The 17652-nt window shown below is 60.4% G+C and overlaps 1 protein-coding gene across 2 annotated transcripts in view; it reads left to right on the forward strand.

Moving 5' to 3' along the window:
- Positions 1–15667, forward strand: part of PARP1 (poly(ADP-ribose) polymerase 1) — a 37939-nt gene extending 22272 nt beyond the window's left edge. The window contains exons 10-23 of one of the 2 annotated variants that reach the window (XM_027046450.2): positions 1526–1768; positions 1924–1992; positions 2212–2344; positions 3993–4188; positions 7206–7334; positions 9451–9534; positions 10912–11034; positions 11555–11683; positions 12417–12515; positions 12912–13064; positions 13420–13547; positions 14197–14258; positions 14794–14908; positions 15154–15667. In XM_027046450.2, the coding sequence (XP_026902251.1) occupies positions 1526–1768; positions 1924–1992; positions 2212–2344; positions 3993–4188; positions 7206–7334; positions 9451–9534; positions 10912–11034; positions 11555–11683; positions 12417–12515; positions 12912–13064; positions 13420–13547; positions 14197–14258; positions 14794–14908; positions 15154–15235 (1745 nt within the window). In that variant the 3' untranslated portion in view covers positions 15236–15667. The remainder of the gene's footprint in view (positions 1–1525; positions 1769–1923; positions 1993–2211; positions 2345–3992; positions 4189–7205; positions 7335–9450; positions 9535–10911; positions 11035–11554; positions 11684–12416; positions 12516–12911; positions 13065–13419; positions 13548–14196; positions 14259–14793; positions 14909–15153) is intronic. The other variant, XM_027046451.2, reaches the window with a different exon arrangement.
- The last annotated feature ends 1985 nt before the right edge of the window (positions 15668–17652 follow it).

The following is a 17652-nucleotide window of genomic DNA, read 5'->3' on the forward strand; positions in this document are numbered from 1 at the left end:
GTGAAGCAGGGATAACGCTCGAAAGTACTGAACGGAAGTCACCGAACTGCAGGAGGCCGTATCTGAACAGAAAGGTAGCTCGCGGGCTCGACGTCTGAGTCCGTGAAGCAGACAGGACCGTGGAGCTCAGAGCGGCGGAAAGAAAGGAAAACCAGGAAAGATGGCGTGAGGGATGGCAGAGTGGCATCAGAGGGACTCAGTGTGCATTAGAGGCTCCCAGAAGGAGACCGAGAGAAAGGGACAAAGATCTTTTTGTGAGTAGGCTTCTTGCCCAGCGCGGAGCCCAGTGTGGGGCTTGGATTCGAGAGCCGGACGTGTAACTGGCTAATTCGCCCAGATGCCCCGAAAGAGGGGGAAATCTTTCTCGAAGGAATAATGGCTGAAAACTTCTCCGATCAGGGGAAGGAAACCGACATCCAGACCAGAGGGTCCAGAGACGAACCCAGAGAGACCCACACCGAGACTCATTCTAGGTAACATGGCAGAAGTTAAAGACAGGATGCTAGAAGCTTCCAGAGAGAGCATTTTGTGTGCAGGGGAGCCCCGTGGGATCCTCAGTTCCTACCCAGGGCAGTACAGACGCACGGGTTCCCTGTCAAAACCCGAGGGGTGTTTTTCACAGAAATGGAGCAGACGGTCCTAAAATTTGTGTGGAACCACCAAGGACCCCAGAGAGCCAGAGCAGTCTTGAGAGAAGGACGAAACTGGAGGCATCGCGCTCCTCGCTTTCAGGCTGTCCCGCGTGGTACGGAGCTGGAGGAAGCAAAACCACACAAGGCCGGCCTGAAACCTCACAGAGGTCGGTCAGCGGAGCAGACCGGGGAGCCCAGCGGTAAACCTGGCATAAAGGGTCGATTCACCTACAGCAGAGGAGCCGAGACGACCCAGCGGGAAAGCTGGATCCCTAGCTCGCCCCACTCACAAAAATCTCCAAGTGGATTACAGATCCGGCTTCCGTCACCTCCGTCTTGTTCGATTGCCCGTCTTCTCCACTTCTCTGTTCACGTCTGGAGAAACGGCCGAGGCATTAGCGGGACGCAGACGGCAGCGCGTGTTTACGGTGTCGTGAGGCCCGAGGCCATAAAAGTCTTCGAAGAAAACCCAGGCAGTTAGCTCGGGTCTTGACTCGGCCTTGGCGATGGTTCTCTCCCACCTGACACCAAACGCAGAAACGAACCAGCGGGACTAGTGGAACTAAAAAGCCCCTGTGCGTACGGGAAACCGGGACGGAATACGGGGGCCCCCGCAGAACAGGGGAAGTGACCCGAGTCCCGCGTGTGGCCCGGTGCGTGGCGGTGCGCTGGGTGATGTGCTGGGGGAGGGCGGCCCGGCAGAGGCGGGCTCGGGGTTCCTTGCCCGGTTGTGGCGCCGCCGACCACGCAGCAGGCGGCCCCGGCCACGGCCCCGAGCGCTAGGCGACGAGGATGGGGCCGCGGTGCCCGTGTCGGAGGCTCGGGCTCCGTCAACCGTGGCGTCATGCGTGTCCCCGCTGACGCCTTGGCTGTCTCTCCCCCGACTTGAACAGGGGAGGTGGAGAAGATGAGCAAGAAGATGGAGGAGGTGAGGGAAGCTGGCGTCCGCGTGGTGTCTGAGGACTTCCTCCAGGACGCGTCTGCCTCCACCAGCAGCCTGCAGGATTTGCTCTCGGCCCACGTCCTGGCCCCCTGGGGGGCCGACGTGAAGGCGGAGCCCATGGAGGCCACGGCCCCCAAAGGGAAGTCGGGGGCCGCACTGCCCAAGAAGAGCAAGGGCCCCGCCAAGGAGGAAGGTGAGGCTTCCCGGGCCCCTGGGTGCCCTCGCCCCCATCCCCGCCCCCATGGCCCTGTCTCCTTCCCGCCCCCACCCCTCGCCCCGCCCTGCCCTGCCCCTGCCACCTCCCAGGCACTTTTTATTCGTGCTTGAACCTTTATGTCCCTTTCCAAGGCGTCAACAAATCTGAGAAGAGAATGAAGTTAACCCTTAAAGGTGGCGCCGCCGTCGATCCCGATTCTGGTGAGCGTGAGCGAGCGGGCGGGAGGCCGGGGGGCCGGGCTGGGCCACGTGGTGCCTGGGCCCTCCTTTCTCCTCGGGCTCCCCCGATCCTGAGGACACCTGTGTTTCATGGGGAGCCTCCTGAAGGCGGTGGGTGTGAACCCCACACCCGCAGACCCTCTTCTCCCCGCGCGCTTCAGCCCCTCGGAGAGAAAAGCAGGCGCCTCCCCTCCATGACAGGTCTGGAACATTCTGCGCACGTCCTGGAGAAAGGCGGGAAGGTGTTCAGCGCCACCCTCGGCCTGGTGGACATCGTGAAGGGAACCAACTCCTATTACAAGCTGCAGCTGTTGGAGGACGACAAGGAAAGCAGGTGTGTCCTGGGGACGGGACAGAGGCCCTGTGGGGACCGCGGAGCCAGCCTCCTCGCCGAGAGCACTGGTGTGGCTAGGCCTTCGGTGGGAGGGAAGCCACCGTCGCCCCAGACGGCCTGGCCCCCCGGTGTCCGGCCCCCGACTTTGGGGGACGAGCTGGCACTCCATCTCCCAAGACTTCTCACGGCCCCTCAAAGATTCCCAAGTCCTGATCCCTTTACATGCACTTGAAAGCTTCTTGAAGCAGGTAAAGTTGGGCAAGAACCAAATCCGCTCCTTTTTTTTTTTTTTCTTAAGGTTCATTTATTTTGAGAGAAAGAGCGGGTGCGTGCAGGGGAAGGGCAGAGAGGGACAGAGAGAGTCCCAGGCAGCGTCCTTGCCGTCCACGTAGAACCTGACAAGGGGCTTGAACTCACAAACTGTGAGATCGCGACCCGAGCCGAAACCAAGGTTCGGACGTGCAACCGGCTGAGCCCCCAGGCGCGCCACAAACTTCCTTGTATCGTGTTCCTTAAAACCCCTGGTTCCTCTCGGGGGTCAGCTTCACCGTCCTTACTAGCACATGGACGCTGTTGACCCCCGGTGCTCCAGGGGGCCTGGAAGCTTTGCTGGTTGGGAGGCAGGCCCTGTGATCACAGCGACCCCGGGCCAGTTCAGCCAGCCCCTAGTGCATCTTGGCCGGCGTCCGTCTGGCGGCCCGAGGGCTCGGCGTCTCCCCATCGTTCCCGCTTTCATCAGAGCGCTCACCCACCAAGTGAATCCCAAAGTGACCCTGAGAGAGACCAGTGGGCTCTTTAGATTTTCTGAAGAAATGAGCCCCACGTCACGTGGCTTCCCACCTCCCCTGGTGGACGTGTTTTTCTGGTGGCCCAGATTCACTGGGGCTCACAGTGAAGGGGCCACGTGGGCTGTTGGGTCGGGCCGGCTTTTCAGGACAGCTCAGTATAGCGCCTCCCAAGCGTTTCCAGGGAAAGAAACGGAGCAGAGGATGAATTTCTCTGCCTTTGGGCCACAGCCCAGAAAACTGCCAGGAAGCCCCAAGTTTTCTTTGAATTCTTTGGCTTACTTTGAAAGCGCATACAAATCTTGTGTTTGGGGTTCTGGTTACGTCTTTGTACGTCGTGATGTAAAAGTTAGGTCACGTGTTCTTTCCCCTGAGGATAGTTAAGTTCCCCAGAGGTAAGCGGCGCGCCTAGGGGACCCAGTGCCGTGTACCCCGGGTTGACGTGGAAACGGAGAGGGGTGGTCAGGTCTGTAGGCTCAGCCGGCTTGCCCCCGTCATCCCCACGTGCCGTCCCATCCAAGCCCAGCGGTCCCAGTATATTCGGGCGCGTCGGCAACGGTTGCATCTGTCGAGCCGCAGGACTCCCCGACAAAGCTTGTTGTGTTTCTCTGAGGAGCAAAACCGGGCGTTTTATGTAAAAGTTGGTAAAGCCCGGGGTTTGCTCCACAAGCTTGGCTGCCAGATGCAAGTGTTTAAACTTCTAATTCTCAGTTGCATAAAACGTAAAGGTGCTTTGTTGTAATAGTTCCCTTTACTTCTCTGTGTCGTTTTGCGCCCAAGCAGGACGGCAGGGAAGGGGAGACCCCTGAGTGTGAGTGGCTGACCCACAGGTCTGTCTGATCCCCCGCCCACCCCCGCCCCAGGTACTGGATATTCAGGTCCTGGGGCCGCGTGGGCACCGTGATTGGCAGCAACAAGCTGGAGCAGGTGCCGTCCAAGGACGGTGCCATTGAGCACTTTATGAAATTATATGAGGAGAAGACCGGCAACGCCTGGCAGGCCAAAACCTTCACGAAGTTTCCCAAAAAGTTCTACCCTCTGGAGATCGACTACGGCCAGGTAATTGCGGAAGGTCCGGCGCCGTCTGGTTGTAGCGAGAGGGAGGGACGCCCCGGGCGGGTGGCATCGTCACTGGGGAGTGCTGCTGGACGCTCAGAGTGAACACCGGCCCTTCCCAAACGATCAAGAGGGGGGAGCGCTCCCCAACGGAGCGACGCGGCCAGCGTCACATGGAGAGCAGAACCAGACGAAGACGTCGCCAGGAAACGCCAAAAGCCCTGCGAGCGTGACCGCAGCACGCTTACCGGCGCGGGAGGGCTTGTGCGGCACCCCGAGTGGGACCGGCCCCTGGGAATGGGAGGTCGGGGCAGCGCACGCAGATGGGCGGACCGCAGAGGGATCGGACGGGTCAGGGCATGCGGTCGCGTTAGTAGACGCAGAAGAAGCATCTGCTAAAACCCAGCAGCCCTTCACGGGTGAGATGCACACCCTCGAGGGTGAGGTGGAGCTTAGGTGAGGACGGCGTGCTGCTCGAGATTGCGGGTGTGGCTTCTGTCGCATGACCTGGGTTAGGTTCCAGGTAGAATTACAGTGACTTGGGCTCTGCTGGGTCATGGTTTGGGCCCCACGTTGTCTCCTGATGGTTTCTGTCATGTGTTGGTAGCTCACCTGTTCCGTCACCGGAGAGTCTTCCGTTATGCCTTGCTTGGTAGTTTGTGGACATCTGGACCTTCGTTCTGGCAAAATGCCTTACCCTGTTTTTTATGCAGGAATCTGTTACGCTTGATCTTTGGCCAGCGTGGGGGTCTGGGGGCACAGCGCAGTCTGCCAGTGCGGTCACGAATCCACGTGAAGTTTGTGTTTATTTTGAGAGAGAGAGAGCCTGCCCTCGCACGCGGGGGAGGGGTAGAGGGGGAGACAATCCCAAGCAGGCTCCGCTCTGTCAGCGCAGAGCCCAGCATGGGGGCCGAACCCACGAACTGTGAGATCCTGACCCGAGCTGAGATCAGGCGTCAGACACTTGACCGACTTGACCACCCAGGCACCCCAAGGGTCAGCTGCACTTTTAAAGGAAAGACGTTTCTTTTCACAGAAGGAAAGATTTATGGATAAGTAGAGATTTTGATTCCCAGCCTTTGAGGCCTGAAGTGTCTCAGATGGGAGCTCTCTAGCTTAGAGAGTGCCATGAGCTCTCACCATTAAAAGTAGAATTTAGCAGAGCCTGGCAGGCTCAGTCTGTGGGGCGTGTGACTCTTGATCTTGGGGTTATGAGTTGGAGCCTCACATTGAGTGTGGAGATTACAATCAAATATCTTTATTAGAATTAAACTGGTGTGTTGCATTGAGGTTGAGATCGCAGAGATCATCTGACTCGGCAGTGCCCCCTACTGGTTAATTTTCCTGGTTTCAAAAATACATTTTAGAAATTTTTGAGAATGACGAAAATACAAAAAAATCACGATCGCCCAGAATTAAGTGCAGTTAAGATCACGGTGTATGTCTTCCGTGCTTCCCTCCCTCCATGGGCACTTGTCCCCACCAGAAAATTGGAGCCTTGCCTTGCCAGCTGTGCTGAGACCACCCGCTCCTTCCCTGGACAGACCTGGAGCGTTTCCCCGCTGTCCAGATGCACGACCACGTCGTACCTGTCTCAGTAGCTGCATTTTGTTTGTTTCATTTAGAGAGAAAGAGAAGCTCGCATGGGGGGAGGGGGGGCAGGGAGAGCAAGCGGGGGAGGACAAAGAGAGAGAGGGGATCCCAAGAGAGAGAATCCCAAGCAGGCTCCAGGCTGGCAGTGTAGAGCCCAGTGTGGGGCTCTATCCCACGACCTTGAGATCATGACCTGAGCAGAGATCAAGAGTCAGACGCTTAACCGACTGAGCCACCCAGGCACACTGCCCCCCCAGTAGCGACGTTTTAAAAAGAAAAAAGAAACTGTAAAACTAATTTTAGTACTTTATTTTCCTTTTGTTTTTCTTCCTTTTTTCTTTTGAAACTAAAGTTCTGAAATTCGCTGTATTTTTAGCCCTTGCAGCCTGTCTCTGCTCCAACTGAGTACATTTCAGAGCCAGCAGCTACTGAACGAGGCCGCACACTGATCTAGAGCAGCATCTGTTAAGGCCGCGCAGGTGGTCAGAGGTCACGGTTCATAGGCTGCGAATCGCCTATAACTGCGCGAACGTTTACATAAACGTTTCTGTGGTTGTTCCCGTCGGTGGCGGAGGCACCGGGTTGCACAGTAAATGCAGATAAATAAGGCTTCTAACGCGTGGCCAGTTTGCTGTCTGGTGAAGTTACGAGTGCAGGAAGCGTGGATCTGCCGTGTGTGGACAGCAGCGGCCAGGAGCAGGAACACGACGCGGATGGCGCGGATTCCAGGATCCGTGTCCGGTGCCAGTTAGGCTCACTCAGATACTGGGGACACCGTGACGGACAGGGCGCGCTCCCTGCCCTCATTCGAAAGCGACAAGCATTCAGGCGCTCTCCATGCAGCCTCTCCGTGCAGCGTGGTGTTGACTTAGCCCGCGTTCTCCAGGCTTTGTGCAGGAGTAAAGCTTTGTGCCCTTAGCTTCTCGGGAAGTGCAATCCCAGGGAGCGGGGGTGAGGCGGGGAGGGCGGAGGGTTCATGCAGGAGTGGGTCTGCGCGCGTGATCCTCTGGGACTGCATGGGAGGCTGTAGGCGCTCATTCTTCAGCTGACCCTGGGGTTCGGCAGCGTAAGGGGGGGAGCACTGGTCTGGTGTCCCCTTGGCCTGTGGCGGGCCCTGGGCAGGTTCCCGGATGGGAGGTGACGAGTAGGAAGGGGTGAGGGCACCAGGGGGGCGCGTGTGCCTGCGGGTCAGGCTGCGCGGAGCTGGGTGCCGCCACGGTGGTCGGAGGAAGGGTCTAGAGCGGCCGCGGGGACTTAGGGGCGCATGAGGGGCATCCGACCCCGGTGCTCCCGCTGCGGCCCTCCCCACGCCGTGGTTTCCGCGCCCTTGGTGCTTGGATCCCCCCACCTCTGTCTGCGGCTCGGACGCCACCGCCGCTCCTCTTGGCTTGTCGCCTGGGGTCTCTCACCGGTCCTCTTCCCTCCAGGACGAAGAGGCGGTAAAGAAGCTGACGGTGAACCCCGGCACCAAGTCCAAGCTCCCCAAGCCGGTGCAGGACCTCATTACAATGATCTTCGACGTGGAGAGCATGAAGAAAGCCATGGTGGAGTACGAGGTGACCGCGCCTTTCTTTGATCTGCGCTTTGCCCCTGGCGCTGGGAGTCTGACGCCGGGTCGGAGCTCGCAGGCTGGTACGCAGGGGCTGGCGCGGGGCCCCAGAGCGCTCCTCAGCCCGAGGCCGACACGGGGCCGCTGGCGCCCCTGAGAAGATGGTTGACTTGCTGTGAGGCCTGTGGTATGTAGGGAGCCGGCCCTGGGCCCCGTCCCCTCGCGCCAGGCCCCTCGATGCTGGGCACACTTGTCCTGGAAGCCCAGGGTGCGTCTGCTTACGGCGAAAGAATCGCGCAGTACTGAGGAGGCTGGAGAACTTTCCGCGGGTGCCACGGGACAGAACTCCTCCTGTTTCCAAGAAGAGGGCAGGGGGTGGGTTTGCCGTGTTCCCGCTGCCCGGGGCAGGGCCGGGGGCCCTGGGGGTGCGGCCGGGTGTCCCCGTTCGTTCTCCAGCCTGGCTCCGCTCTGCCCCGGGGGTGAGCGCGGACCCCCTTGTGGGACTCGGCCCAGCGGCTGTTCGAGAATGCGTCTCGTTCTCCTGGAGGTTCCTTGGCGGGTTTGCCAGCGGCCGGGCTGTGCCGTCCTGTCCCCGTAGACCCCTGAGCCGCCTTCTGTCAGGATGGCCAGCCAGCGTGGCGGCTTGGGGACAGGCTCACGGGGTCGGGGGTGCGTGAGGAGGAGCGAGGAGGCGCCCAGGGAAGAGGGTCTTGTCTCCGTTTGTTTAATGTTTTAAAAGAAGCGCCCCGTGGGTCATTTCTGGCTCCCTGTGCTCTGGTTCGTGGGATTTCTCGACTCCGGGCAGAACAGGCGTCTCCCTGGGAAAAGCCGGTTTGGGGCTGGCTTTCTCTCACACGGAAGACTCAGTTTCTCAGGAAGAGCAGGGCCCCTGGTGGGGAGAGAGCCCGTGGGGAGTGTGTGGGGAGTGGGGGGCCCGCGTGGGATAGGGTCCCAGGTAGATGGGAAAACGTGGCGGCCTGGGAGCTCTGTCCCGGGGGGCCCGCCTTCGTGTCCCCTGTGGCTCGCTGTCCCGGCCAGGTCGGTAGGGCTGGGCCCCCGGTTTCTCTCGTCCCCACGGCCAGGGTGTAGGTTTTGAGGGGTGCAGGCCAGGAGACCGGTCTCTTCAGATGAGCACCAGGGCCCCACGGTCGGGGTGCCGCTCGCTTCAGAGAACCGGCCCCCCTCGGAGCCACTTTCCTCAGCGGCTTCCAGCCCCCGTTTCTGGTCGGACCGGAGATGCTGCGCTCAGTCCCATGCCCTGTGCTGGCCTCGGGGTAGATCGCCCACCTTCTCCCCCAGACCCCGCTCCGGCTGCTCAACTTCCCGGAAACTGGCCCCCGCCCCCACCAGGGTGGAGGGGAGAGAAGCGTGTGCCATGGGGGAAGGCCATTACTGGCCGCCGTGGCCGCTGCCCCACTTGTGCCTGGCACGTCCTCGTACCGCGTTAGTCACCTCAGGGGCTCCGTTCCTGGGATGCCCGCTGGGCCCCGCTGGCACAGGTGGGCCCTGGGGACTCGGAAGGGTTCGGGACGCGGGAGCAAGGAGCACAGGCCGAGTGTCTCACAGGGGGGCGGGTGCCCTCTGAGGAGCGTGGTCCCTCATACAGACGGGAGAGCGGGGCCGAGGGCAGGTGCGTCCCTAGAGGTGGGCCCTGTGGAGCCGCGTCCCTGGTCCTCCCGCGACAGCTCAACACCTGTGTTGGTGGTCATTCCCAAGGCGGTGAGCGGGAGTGGTGTCGCTGGAAAAATGTGTGACCTTTTCGGGTAACTGACGAAAAGGGACAGCGTTAATTCGAACATAAACGCGTATGCTCAGAAGCATGTGCTTTGGGAAAAACTTTTTCCGCCGCTTTACGTTCCCCCTCAGCTGGGAGCAGCCTTAGCCGTGCAGGGGGACCTCATCCTCCCGACGGGGATTGGTGGGAGTCGCGGGGGCCGGGGGGACCTCATCCGGGCTCTGCCTGCAGCGAGCGAGATCCTTCTCGCACGCAGACCCCGGGTGCGGGCGGGGCCGCGAGCTGTAGCGCTGGGTCCCCGATCTCCCGGGAAGACGGGGCACTTGCCCACCGTCCCGTCTCCACCGCTGAGCGGCTTTCGGAGGGAAAACGCCCCCTGTGTCCTCAGATTGACCTTCAGAAGATGCCCTTGGGGAAGCTGAGCAAGAGGCAGATCCAGGCGGCCTATTCCATCCTCGGCGAGGTCCAGCAGGTAGGCAGGGCCTCCCAGGCCTCTGCACCCCGGCTAGCAACGTCCCACGCCGCGGCGCACGGGGCTTAGGTTTCTTCAGATAAGCGTCACAAGCGTCTGCTACGTGCCAGAGGTGGGTGTGAGACTAATGAGTTAGCCGTGTTTTCAGTGATGGCATACGTAAGTCTAGAAACCGGATTAGGTGTTTGGTTTTCCCGCCTCATAAAAATGACCTGATTTTGTGTGCGCTTCGGAGTCAGGCTGAAATTGGGGGCGCCTGGCTGGCTCAGTCGTGGAGCGTGCGACTCTTGATCTCGGGGTCGTGAGTAGAAGCGCCAGGTTGGGTATAGAGATCACGAGATCACTGAAAATCCTAAAAAAAAAACCGAGAAGTTGAAATTGTTTTGCGGTTGCTAGGAAACCATCAGCCAGAGAGCGAAATGTTTTCTCCATTTTGTTTGTGCTCCGTGGACATCACCCTCCTGGTCCCCAGTCCCTCCCTGTGTGCCCTGGTGGGCAGGGTGCAGGCCTGGCCTGTGAGGGAAGAGCACCGGGAAGCTAAAGTGGGACCCCGAGAGCGGAAAGTGCTGGAAAAGAGCCCTTGAACCGGAGCCCTTCAATCCAGCTAGCAGCTACGCCTAAGCCCTGGCCCCTTTCCTTGTCGCCCGCCGGCTGGGACATGAAAGCGTTTACTATTCCAGAACCCCCGGTGGAAAGGCTGGGATGCCCTGCCCCCCCACCAAGCAGAGCGAACTACAGACAGAAACGTTAGGAATCGGGGAAGCCTGTGTCCCAGTGAGAAGCACACGCGCGGCCTGGGGCCTCGCGGGGGCCACATCGTCGCCCCTTTGCCGCCCGTGCCCCCCCTGCCGTGTCTGCCAAGTGTCCCAGTGGTCCAGCTCCTCCGTGTCTGCATTTATTGAGCACTTTCTGCATACGGGGCTCTAGTTGTCATCGCGGCAGTAGGGGAGCTAAGCCTTTCTGCATCTGGACCTCCAGGTGTGATAGAAACGAGTCCCTGCCTTAAAGCTGAAGGTTGGTGGGTAAGGGGGTTTGCCAGAGTTCATAGCGGTGGGGTCTTTCCCTTCAACGTTTTAGTGTAAAAATCCCAGGCGTTTCAGAAAGAGGAGTGTCTCGGGGGTGCCCGTGAGGTCGTCACCTGACCGCTCCTGTTGACATTTCACGTGTCGGTGGGGTGTGACAGGTCCACAGGTGCACAGTTCTTCCTAGAAACGGAAATTCACGTGGGGAGGGGTCCTGTGCTCAGGGTGGAGTGGCACCAACTCTAGCTGGTGTTGGAAATTTCCGGGCCACTCCGGAGCCGGCTCAGACCTGCCGCATGTGGGGCCCTCCCAGCTGCCGCCTCAGTCCGTGTCCCCTCTGTTCCCTCCCCTGAAGGCGGTGTCCCAGGGCAGCAGTGATTCCCAGATCCTGGATCTCTCCAATCGCTTCTACACCCTGATCCCCCACGACTTTGGGATGAAGAAGCCTCCGCTCCTGAACAACGCGGACAGCGTGCAGGTAGCTTGCGGGTCCCGGCGGGGCCCCGCGTCCGCTGGGCGCGGATGCACCTGGGTGTCACTCCCTGCCGCCGCTCCTCCGTGTCGTGACCCCTGAGGGCCGGGGGCAGTGCCGGGAGGACCTCGGGGCCCTCGCTTCAAAGTGGGCTTTCTGACCTGGCTGCGCCACGCGGGGCTGGCGGAAGGAGCCGCGGGGCAGGACAGCCTCTCCTCACAGCATCGCTCCCCTGCTTTCCCTCCCTGCCTCAGGGAGCCGGCCCCCGGTCCCCACCTGTCCCCACCTGTCCCCACCTGTTCGTGTGCAGGGATGGAAATGCATTCTCGCCGCAGGCTTGTAGCTTCCGACTGTCCCCTCCCCCGGGGAGCAAGCCGCCCCCACCCCACCCCGGCATCCCAGAGAGTCCTCGGTAGTGTTCACTGAGCGGCGGGTGGGTGACAGGCTGTCCCCCCCCACACACACACACAGCTGGAAGGTCCCCCCACCCTGGTGCCAGCCCGACGTGTGCCTTCTGTTCCTCCAGGCCAAGGTGGAGATGCTGGACAACCTGCTGGACATCGAAGTGGCCTACAGCCTGCTCAGGGGTGGCTCGGACGATAGCAGCAAGGACCCCATCGACGTCAACTACGAGAAGCTCAAGACTGACATCAAGGTAACAGCCCCCCTCTGGCGCACCTGACCGCTGTCCCCGGGGAGCGGTGGGCGCTGAAGCAGGTTGCTGGTGGCCCGTATGGAACCGTGGGGCAGCTCACCTGTAAACAGGCACCTTGGTGGCTGGGCAGCCTTCCAGGCCAGGACCTCTGCTATAGGATTTTGAGGGGCCTTCCACAAAGTTCCTTCTTCCTCAGTCTAGAGAGGGTCTGTTTTGGACGTTTGCGTGGTGTGAACCCTAGAAGGTGCAGAAGGTGACGGCAGCCGTGACAAACGTACGGTGCCGGGTCCGTGCTCTGGGGCCGAGGGACTGTGCTGCAGGCCCCTCAACTTTCGGGGGGCCGGGGCTTGGGCAGAAGTCCCCCTGCCTCGGACCCGGCAGGGTTGTAAGTGTGAGCCTGGAACGGGGTGTTTACGTCCCTGAAAAGCGCGTTTGCTTCCCGCTTGGGACAAAACGCGTCTGTAGGGCCAGGTAGAATAAGGCACCAAACGCCCCTCGATGGGTCCTGGGGGCACCTTCTTGACCGTAATGCTGTGGGCCTGGTTCTTGGTGCGGGACTCGTTCTCTATTTTAATTAAGCGGAGGGAACCAGAGTTCCTAGAACACCCAGCCTTTCTCACGGCGCGTGTTTGAAGCCGTGTGTGGCGCCTCGTATGTGGCCGTTACTCCGTCGGGGGCTCTCGTTACTCCAAGGGGGTCTCCCTCGCTCTGATTCCAAGACACGATGTTCTAGGTGGTGGACAGAGACTCGGAGGAAGCGGAGACCATCAGGAAGTACGTGAAGAACACTCACGCGACCACACACAACGCCTATGACCTGGAAGTTGTTGACGTAAGAACCTCTCCCTCCCCCGCCCGCTCCCTCCAGCGTGGGCCTGGATGGGAAAGAATCGTTGACTTCGCCTCGAGTAACGGGAGGAAGCGACTCGTTTGTCGAGCAGGGACAGTAGTGGTCTCACGGTTGAGGGTGGCTTCTTACTCTTTTCCTGTTTTGTTTCTTTTTTTATTCGTTTTCTGGCCCAAAGCCAAGTTTGGGAATCGGGAATTTGTATCAGACACGCATCGAGGGTCCGAGGGTCCGCGGTGGGCTCACGCCCCGTGCCCCACCCCACCGAACCACCTGTCCTACCGGAACGGGCCGCGCCCTGTGGGGGGGGGGGGGGTTGGGAAGGTGGCCGGTAGATGTGTGTTAGGCGGAGTAACAAGTGGCGTCCGTCTCCTCGGGCAGATTTTTAAGATTGAGCGTGAAGGCGAGAGTCAGCGCTATAAGCCATTCAAGCAGCTGCGGAACCGGCGGCTGCTGTGGCACGGATCCAGGACCACCAACTTCGCCGGGATCCTGTCGCAGGGGCTCCGCATCGCCCCGCCTGAAGCGCCCGTGGTACGTGCCTGGCCCGGGACGCGGGGGCGGGGCCTCGTTTAAGGGTGGGCTTGGGCTCCGCCACGGCCGACAGGTGGCCATTGCCAGACCCTGAGCCCCGCGTTTGACTCTCGGGAGGAGGTGAGAGTAACGGCCGACGTTATGAGGCGTTGACACGCGCCAGGCACTGAGCTGAACGCGCACAGACTCGTTGGATTTTCACAAGAGCCCCGTGAGGTTCTTGCCCAGTTCAGAGGAGAGGAGAGGGGAGTCCGGAGGGATATGTAGTGGCCCCGCGTCCCTGGTGCCTGGCCCCGGTCGGCGGTGCTCCGGATGTCGGCTGGCAGGTTTCAGTGTCCCTTTTCCAACCCTCCAGACCGGCTACATGTTTGGTAAAGGGATCTACTTCGCCGACATGGTGTCCAAGAGCGCCAACTACTGCCACACGTCCCAGGGAGACCCCATAGGCCTGATTCTGCTGGGAGAAGTTGCCCTTGGAAACATGTGAGTGAGCCTGGCCTCGGGTGGGTCTCAGAACTCCCTTGGCCACCACGACGGGGGAACCAGTTCTGGCCGAGTGAACTAGGGAGGCCCAGGAGCGCCTCACAAAACCCAGGATCGGGGATCCAGCCCGGCCTCGGGAACCGGCGGCGCCCACCTTCCTGTGCCCCAAGAAGCCGGGCTGGCTCGCGCAGACGATGGTCACCCCGTAGCGCGCACACCCCACCGGTGTTTAGATTTTTCGTCCAAGTCCATCCCAGTTTCAAGTTCCCCGCAGAGAAAATCTGGTGGGTCCCGTGTGGGTCGGGTGTCAGCCTTGATCCTGCGGATGTCACACGGAAAGCAGGGTTCGGTAATGAGCTGGGGGCCTGGGGATCGTGGCCCGGGCAGAGAAGCCTCGAGAGCGGACGGCCGCGGCTCTAGACAGACCCTCTCCTTCGTAGTGGCCCCGGAGCCGTGGTCGCGGATGCAGTCGATGCACGAAGAGCACACCCTCGCTTTCTGAAGCCGGGCTGGGAGGGAGCTCCGGCGGCGAGGGCGCGCTGAGTTCTCGGGGCGCTTGTCGGTTCTCACGTGGCTTCCTGCCGGTCAGACTGTTGGGGTGGGAGCCCTCGGGCCATGGAGGCCGCTGACACTGACCTCTCCTGAATAGGTACGAGCTGAAGCATGCCGCGCATATCAGCAAGTTACCCAAGGGCAAGCACAGTGTCAAAGGTAGGGTGGCTCAGAAACTGCCCCGGGCGCCTGGGACACCCCCAGAAGGCTGTGTTCCCGTAGCTTGTTGTAGAAACTCCGCTCACGCTCTGTGGCTGGCGTCACAGACGGCAAAGGAGGGTCTTGGCGTGGGCGGCAGCAGGCAGGGGTATTGGGTTCTGACCTGACTCCGCTGCGGCTCGAGGGCGTCTCGTGACCTCTCATCACGCAGTGGGGCTTGGGGCGTCTTGGATCGCGCGGCTCATGGCCCCTGATGATTTGGGGCCTCCACCTGCCAGGCGGAAGTGACTGCAGTTCTGCTCAGCGGAAAGAGGATCCGGGGGGTGGGGGGCGCGTTCTTGAACTGAGTAAGGCTCGTGCCCCGGGAACGTGGCGTGTAACCTACAGGCTTCTCTATCCAGAAGAAGGACAGAGCACGGAATTCGCGTGTGGCTTTAAAACGAGCGCATAGACCCAACATAACATGAACCGCCTCTCCTGGAAACATTTTCCGCCTCTGTCCTCACAATCCATATCACTCCGGCCTTCTCTGCAGGTTTGGGCAAGACGACCCCCGACCCTTCAGCTAGCATCACCATGGATGGCGTAGAAGTTCCCCTTGGGACAGGGATCCCGTCGGGCGTTAACGATACCTGTCTGCTGTATAACGAGTATCCTTTTCCGCGTGGGCCGTGGGCCACGCTGTCTGCGCAGGGGGCAGCGGTCCCTCACGCGCCCAGCGTCCCGGGCGCAGCCTGACCGGAGACCCTCCGGCCAACGTGCCCTCGGCGGCCTGCCCTGGGGGAGAGAACGGGCGCTCCGCATCTGGGGGGCCTGGTCTGCGGGGTGTGACCTTGGCAGCCGCGGGTGCTCGCTCCGTCGTGAGACCATGTGCTCCTTGACGCGCCCCCTCCAGGTACATTGTGTACGACGTCGCTCAGGTAAATCTGAAGTACCTGCTGAAGCTCAAGTTCAACTTCAAGACGTCCCTGTGGTGAGCCCGGGGATGTGTGGCCGAGGCGCAGCCGGGGGCGGGGGCCGGTGCGCCCCCGCTCGGCGGCCGAGAGCGCGAACCTTCCTAAATCCCCTCAGAAAGGATTCTCTGTGAGCGTTTGGTCACGTGTGAAACGATGTTCCTAGCTTTTCAAACCCCTTGTTTGTGTGGGTCTGGGGGTGGGACGGGCGGTTGGGTCCTGCCAGCCAGAAGCCGGGTGGCGACAGCTGACGATACACGAGAGGCTGGGGCCAGGTATTCGTCCAGACTAGTCCCGCGGGAAGAGCCAGGCCCGGTCAGAACGTCTGCCTTACTGGTTTCCCCAGGGGAGGAAAGAATAATCTTCCGCCACTTCTAAGCGTCTGCCTTTAGTTCGGGTTTTGGAAAAATGTTAAGCGTTTATTTTGAGGTAAAAATAAAAACTAATTTCATACTACTTCGATTTTATTTTGCATCAATTGCCTTTTTTTTTTTAGCCCTTTCTCCCCCCTTCCCCGCCCCCCCCCCGTGTGTGAGTTCTGTGGGGAGACCAGGAGGAGGGAGATCAACAATTTCTTCTTATACTTAGACCAAAAAAAAAAAAGTCCTTTCCTTTTCTAGAGACGCGGACAGGGAAGCTCTTAGAATCTGTAGCGTAGAGGGGCCTGGGGGGCTCGGTCGGTGAAGCGTCCGCCTTCAGCTCAGGTCGTGATCTCACCGTTCGTGAGTTCGAGCCCCACGTGGGGCTCTGCGCGGACAGCTCGGAGCCTGGAACCTGCTTCAGATTCTGCGTCTCCTTCTCTCTCCGTCCCTCCCCTGTTCGTGCTCGCTCTCTCTCTCTCTCTCTCTCTCTCTCTCTCCCTCTCCAAAATAAACAAACATTAAAAATAGAGCGTAGCGACTTAACAGCTGCATTTGAAATTCCCGAACCTCCCGCAAGCACCCCGTCTGGCGAGTGGAGACTATTGCTGACACCCTCAAGGGCTCGTCGTAGCTCTCAAAGCGGGACCAGCTTCTGCGTTTGTGTCCGCACGTTTGGTCTCATTCTGGCTACAGTCTGGTTACTGTTCACGGTACAAGGTCCGCGAAGACCGGAGGGGGCTTGGTGCCTGTGTCCGTGGGACCCCGGAACGGCCCGGGCGGTGCCCCATCCAAGTGGCCGAAGAGCAAACCCCAGACGTCGGAAGGCGGCTTGCTTTCTCTGGCGGTGGACCCGTCGCGGGGCGGGATGTGCTGGCGGCTTGAGGCTCCGACCCAAGGGGCGTGCGGAAGTGATGCTGGGGGGGGCGGGGGGGGGAGGCGGAGGGCCGTGACACGTGGACCTCCGACGGAAGGAGAACAAGGAGTGGGCAGCGCGGGGACCGCGGTCTGAAACCTTGGGTTAGACACAGGGTCTGGTGAGGGAGACCATGCAGGGGTCCCCCGGTGTCCTCCGCGACGGCAGAGACGCGAAGCAGGTGTTCCCGGAGCTGAGCTACACGGAGCCACGGTAATGGGCTGTGTGTGTGGCCGGGGCTGTGTCCCACGGTAGCCGCGGTCGTGATTCCACATGGTTACCTGAGGGCCACGCGAGCAAGTCAACTTGATAACAGTAGAGTCCTCGACCAGCCGAAAGCCCTTGGCGCCTTTGACCAGAGGCCTGCTGCCGATGAGAGCCATTCAGTCAGGCCCGGCTTCCTGGATCCCGACTGTTCTGTGTCCTCGGCACCCCAGGCGGCCCAGGGAAAGGCAGTTTTACCCTCACAGCCCTTGATGGGACAGAGTAGTTTCAGGCTGGAGTGACTGCTCAAGGGGTTCCCTGTAATCAACACTGGTGGTTTTTTTTTTTTTTTTTAAGGGGACGTTAGGTCTGATAGGATTTATTTATTTTTAATGTTTGGGAGAGACAGAGCAGAAGCAGGAGAGAGGCAGAGAGAGGGAGACACAGAATCCGAAGCGGGCTCCAGGCTCCGAGCTGTCGGCACAGAGCCCGACACGGGGCTCGAACCCCCAGACATGGAGATCATGCCCTGAGCCGAAGTCACACGTTAACCCCCGGAGCCCCCCAGGCGCCCCGGTCATAACTGAGGTCTTCAGGAGATTTGCGTTTTGGAATTCACGTTTTTTTCTGTAAGGGAACCTGCTATGTTCTCCGGTATTTATAGTTCGGGTGTCTTTCCTCCCTTAGAAAACAGGTCCCAACCCAGGGTGGAGCTAAGTGCGTCCTGGTGGTTAAGCCTTTCACAGAAACCCAAGGGAACTGCACCCCACAGTTTGCCCTTTTTCCTGGCTGAGGACCAGTCTCTAAAGTGGGTAATCTGGGGGCACCTGGGTGGCTCCGTCGGTAAAGCGTCCGACTCTTGGTTTCGGCTCAGGTCATGATCTCACGGTTCGTGGGATCGAGCCCCACGTCGGGCTCTGTGCTGACGGTGCAGAGCCTGCTTGGGATTCTCTCCCTCTCGG

The sequence above is a fragment of the Acinonyx jubatus genome, chromosome E4 (assembly GCF_027475565.1).
Source record: "Acinonyx jubatus isolate Ajub_Pintada_27869175 chromosome E4, VMU_Ajub_asm_v1.0, whole genome shotgun sequence".
NCBI lineage: Eukaryota > Metazoa > Chordata > Mammalia > Carnivora > Felidae > Acinonyx > Acinonyx jubatus.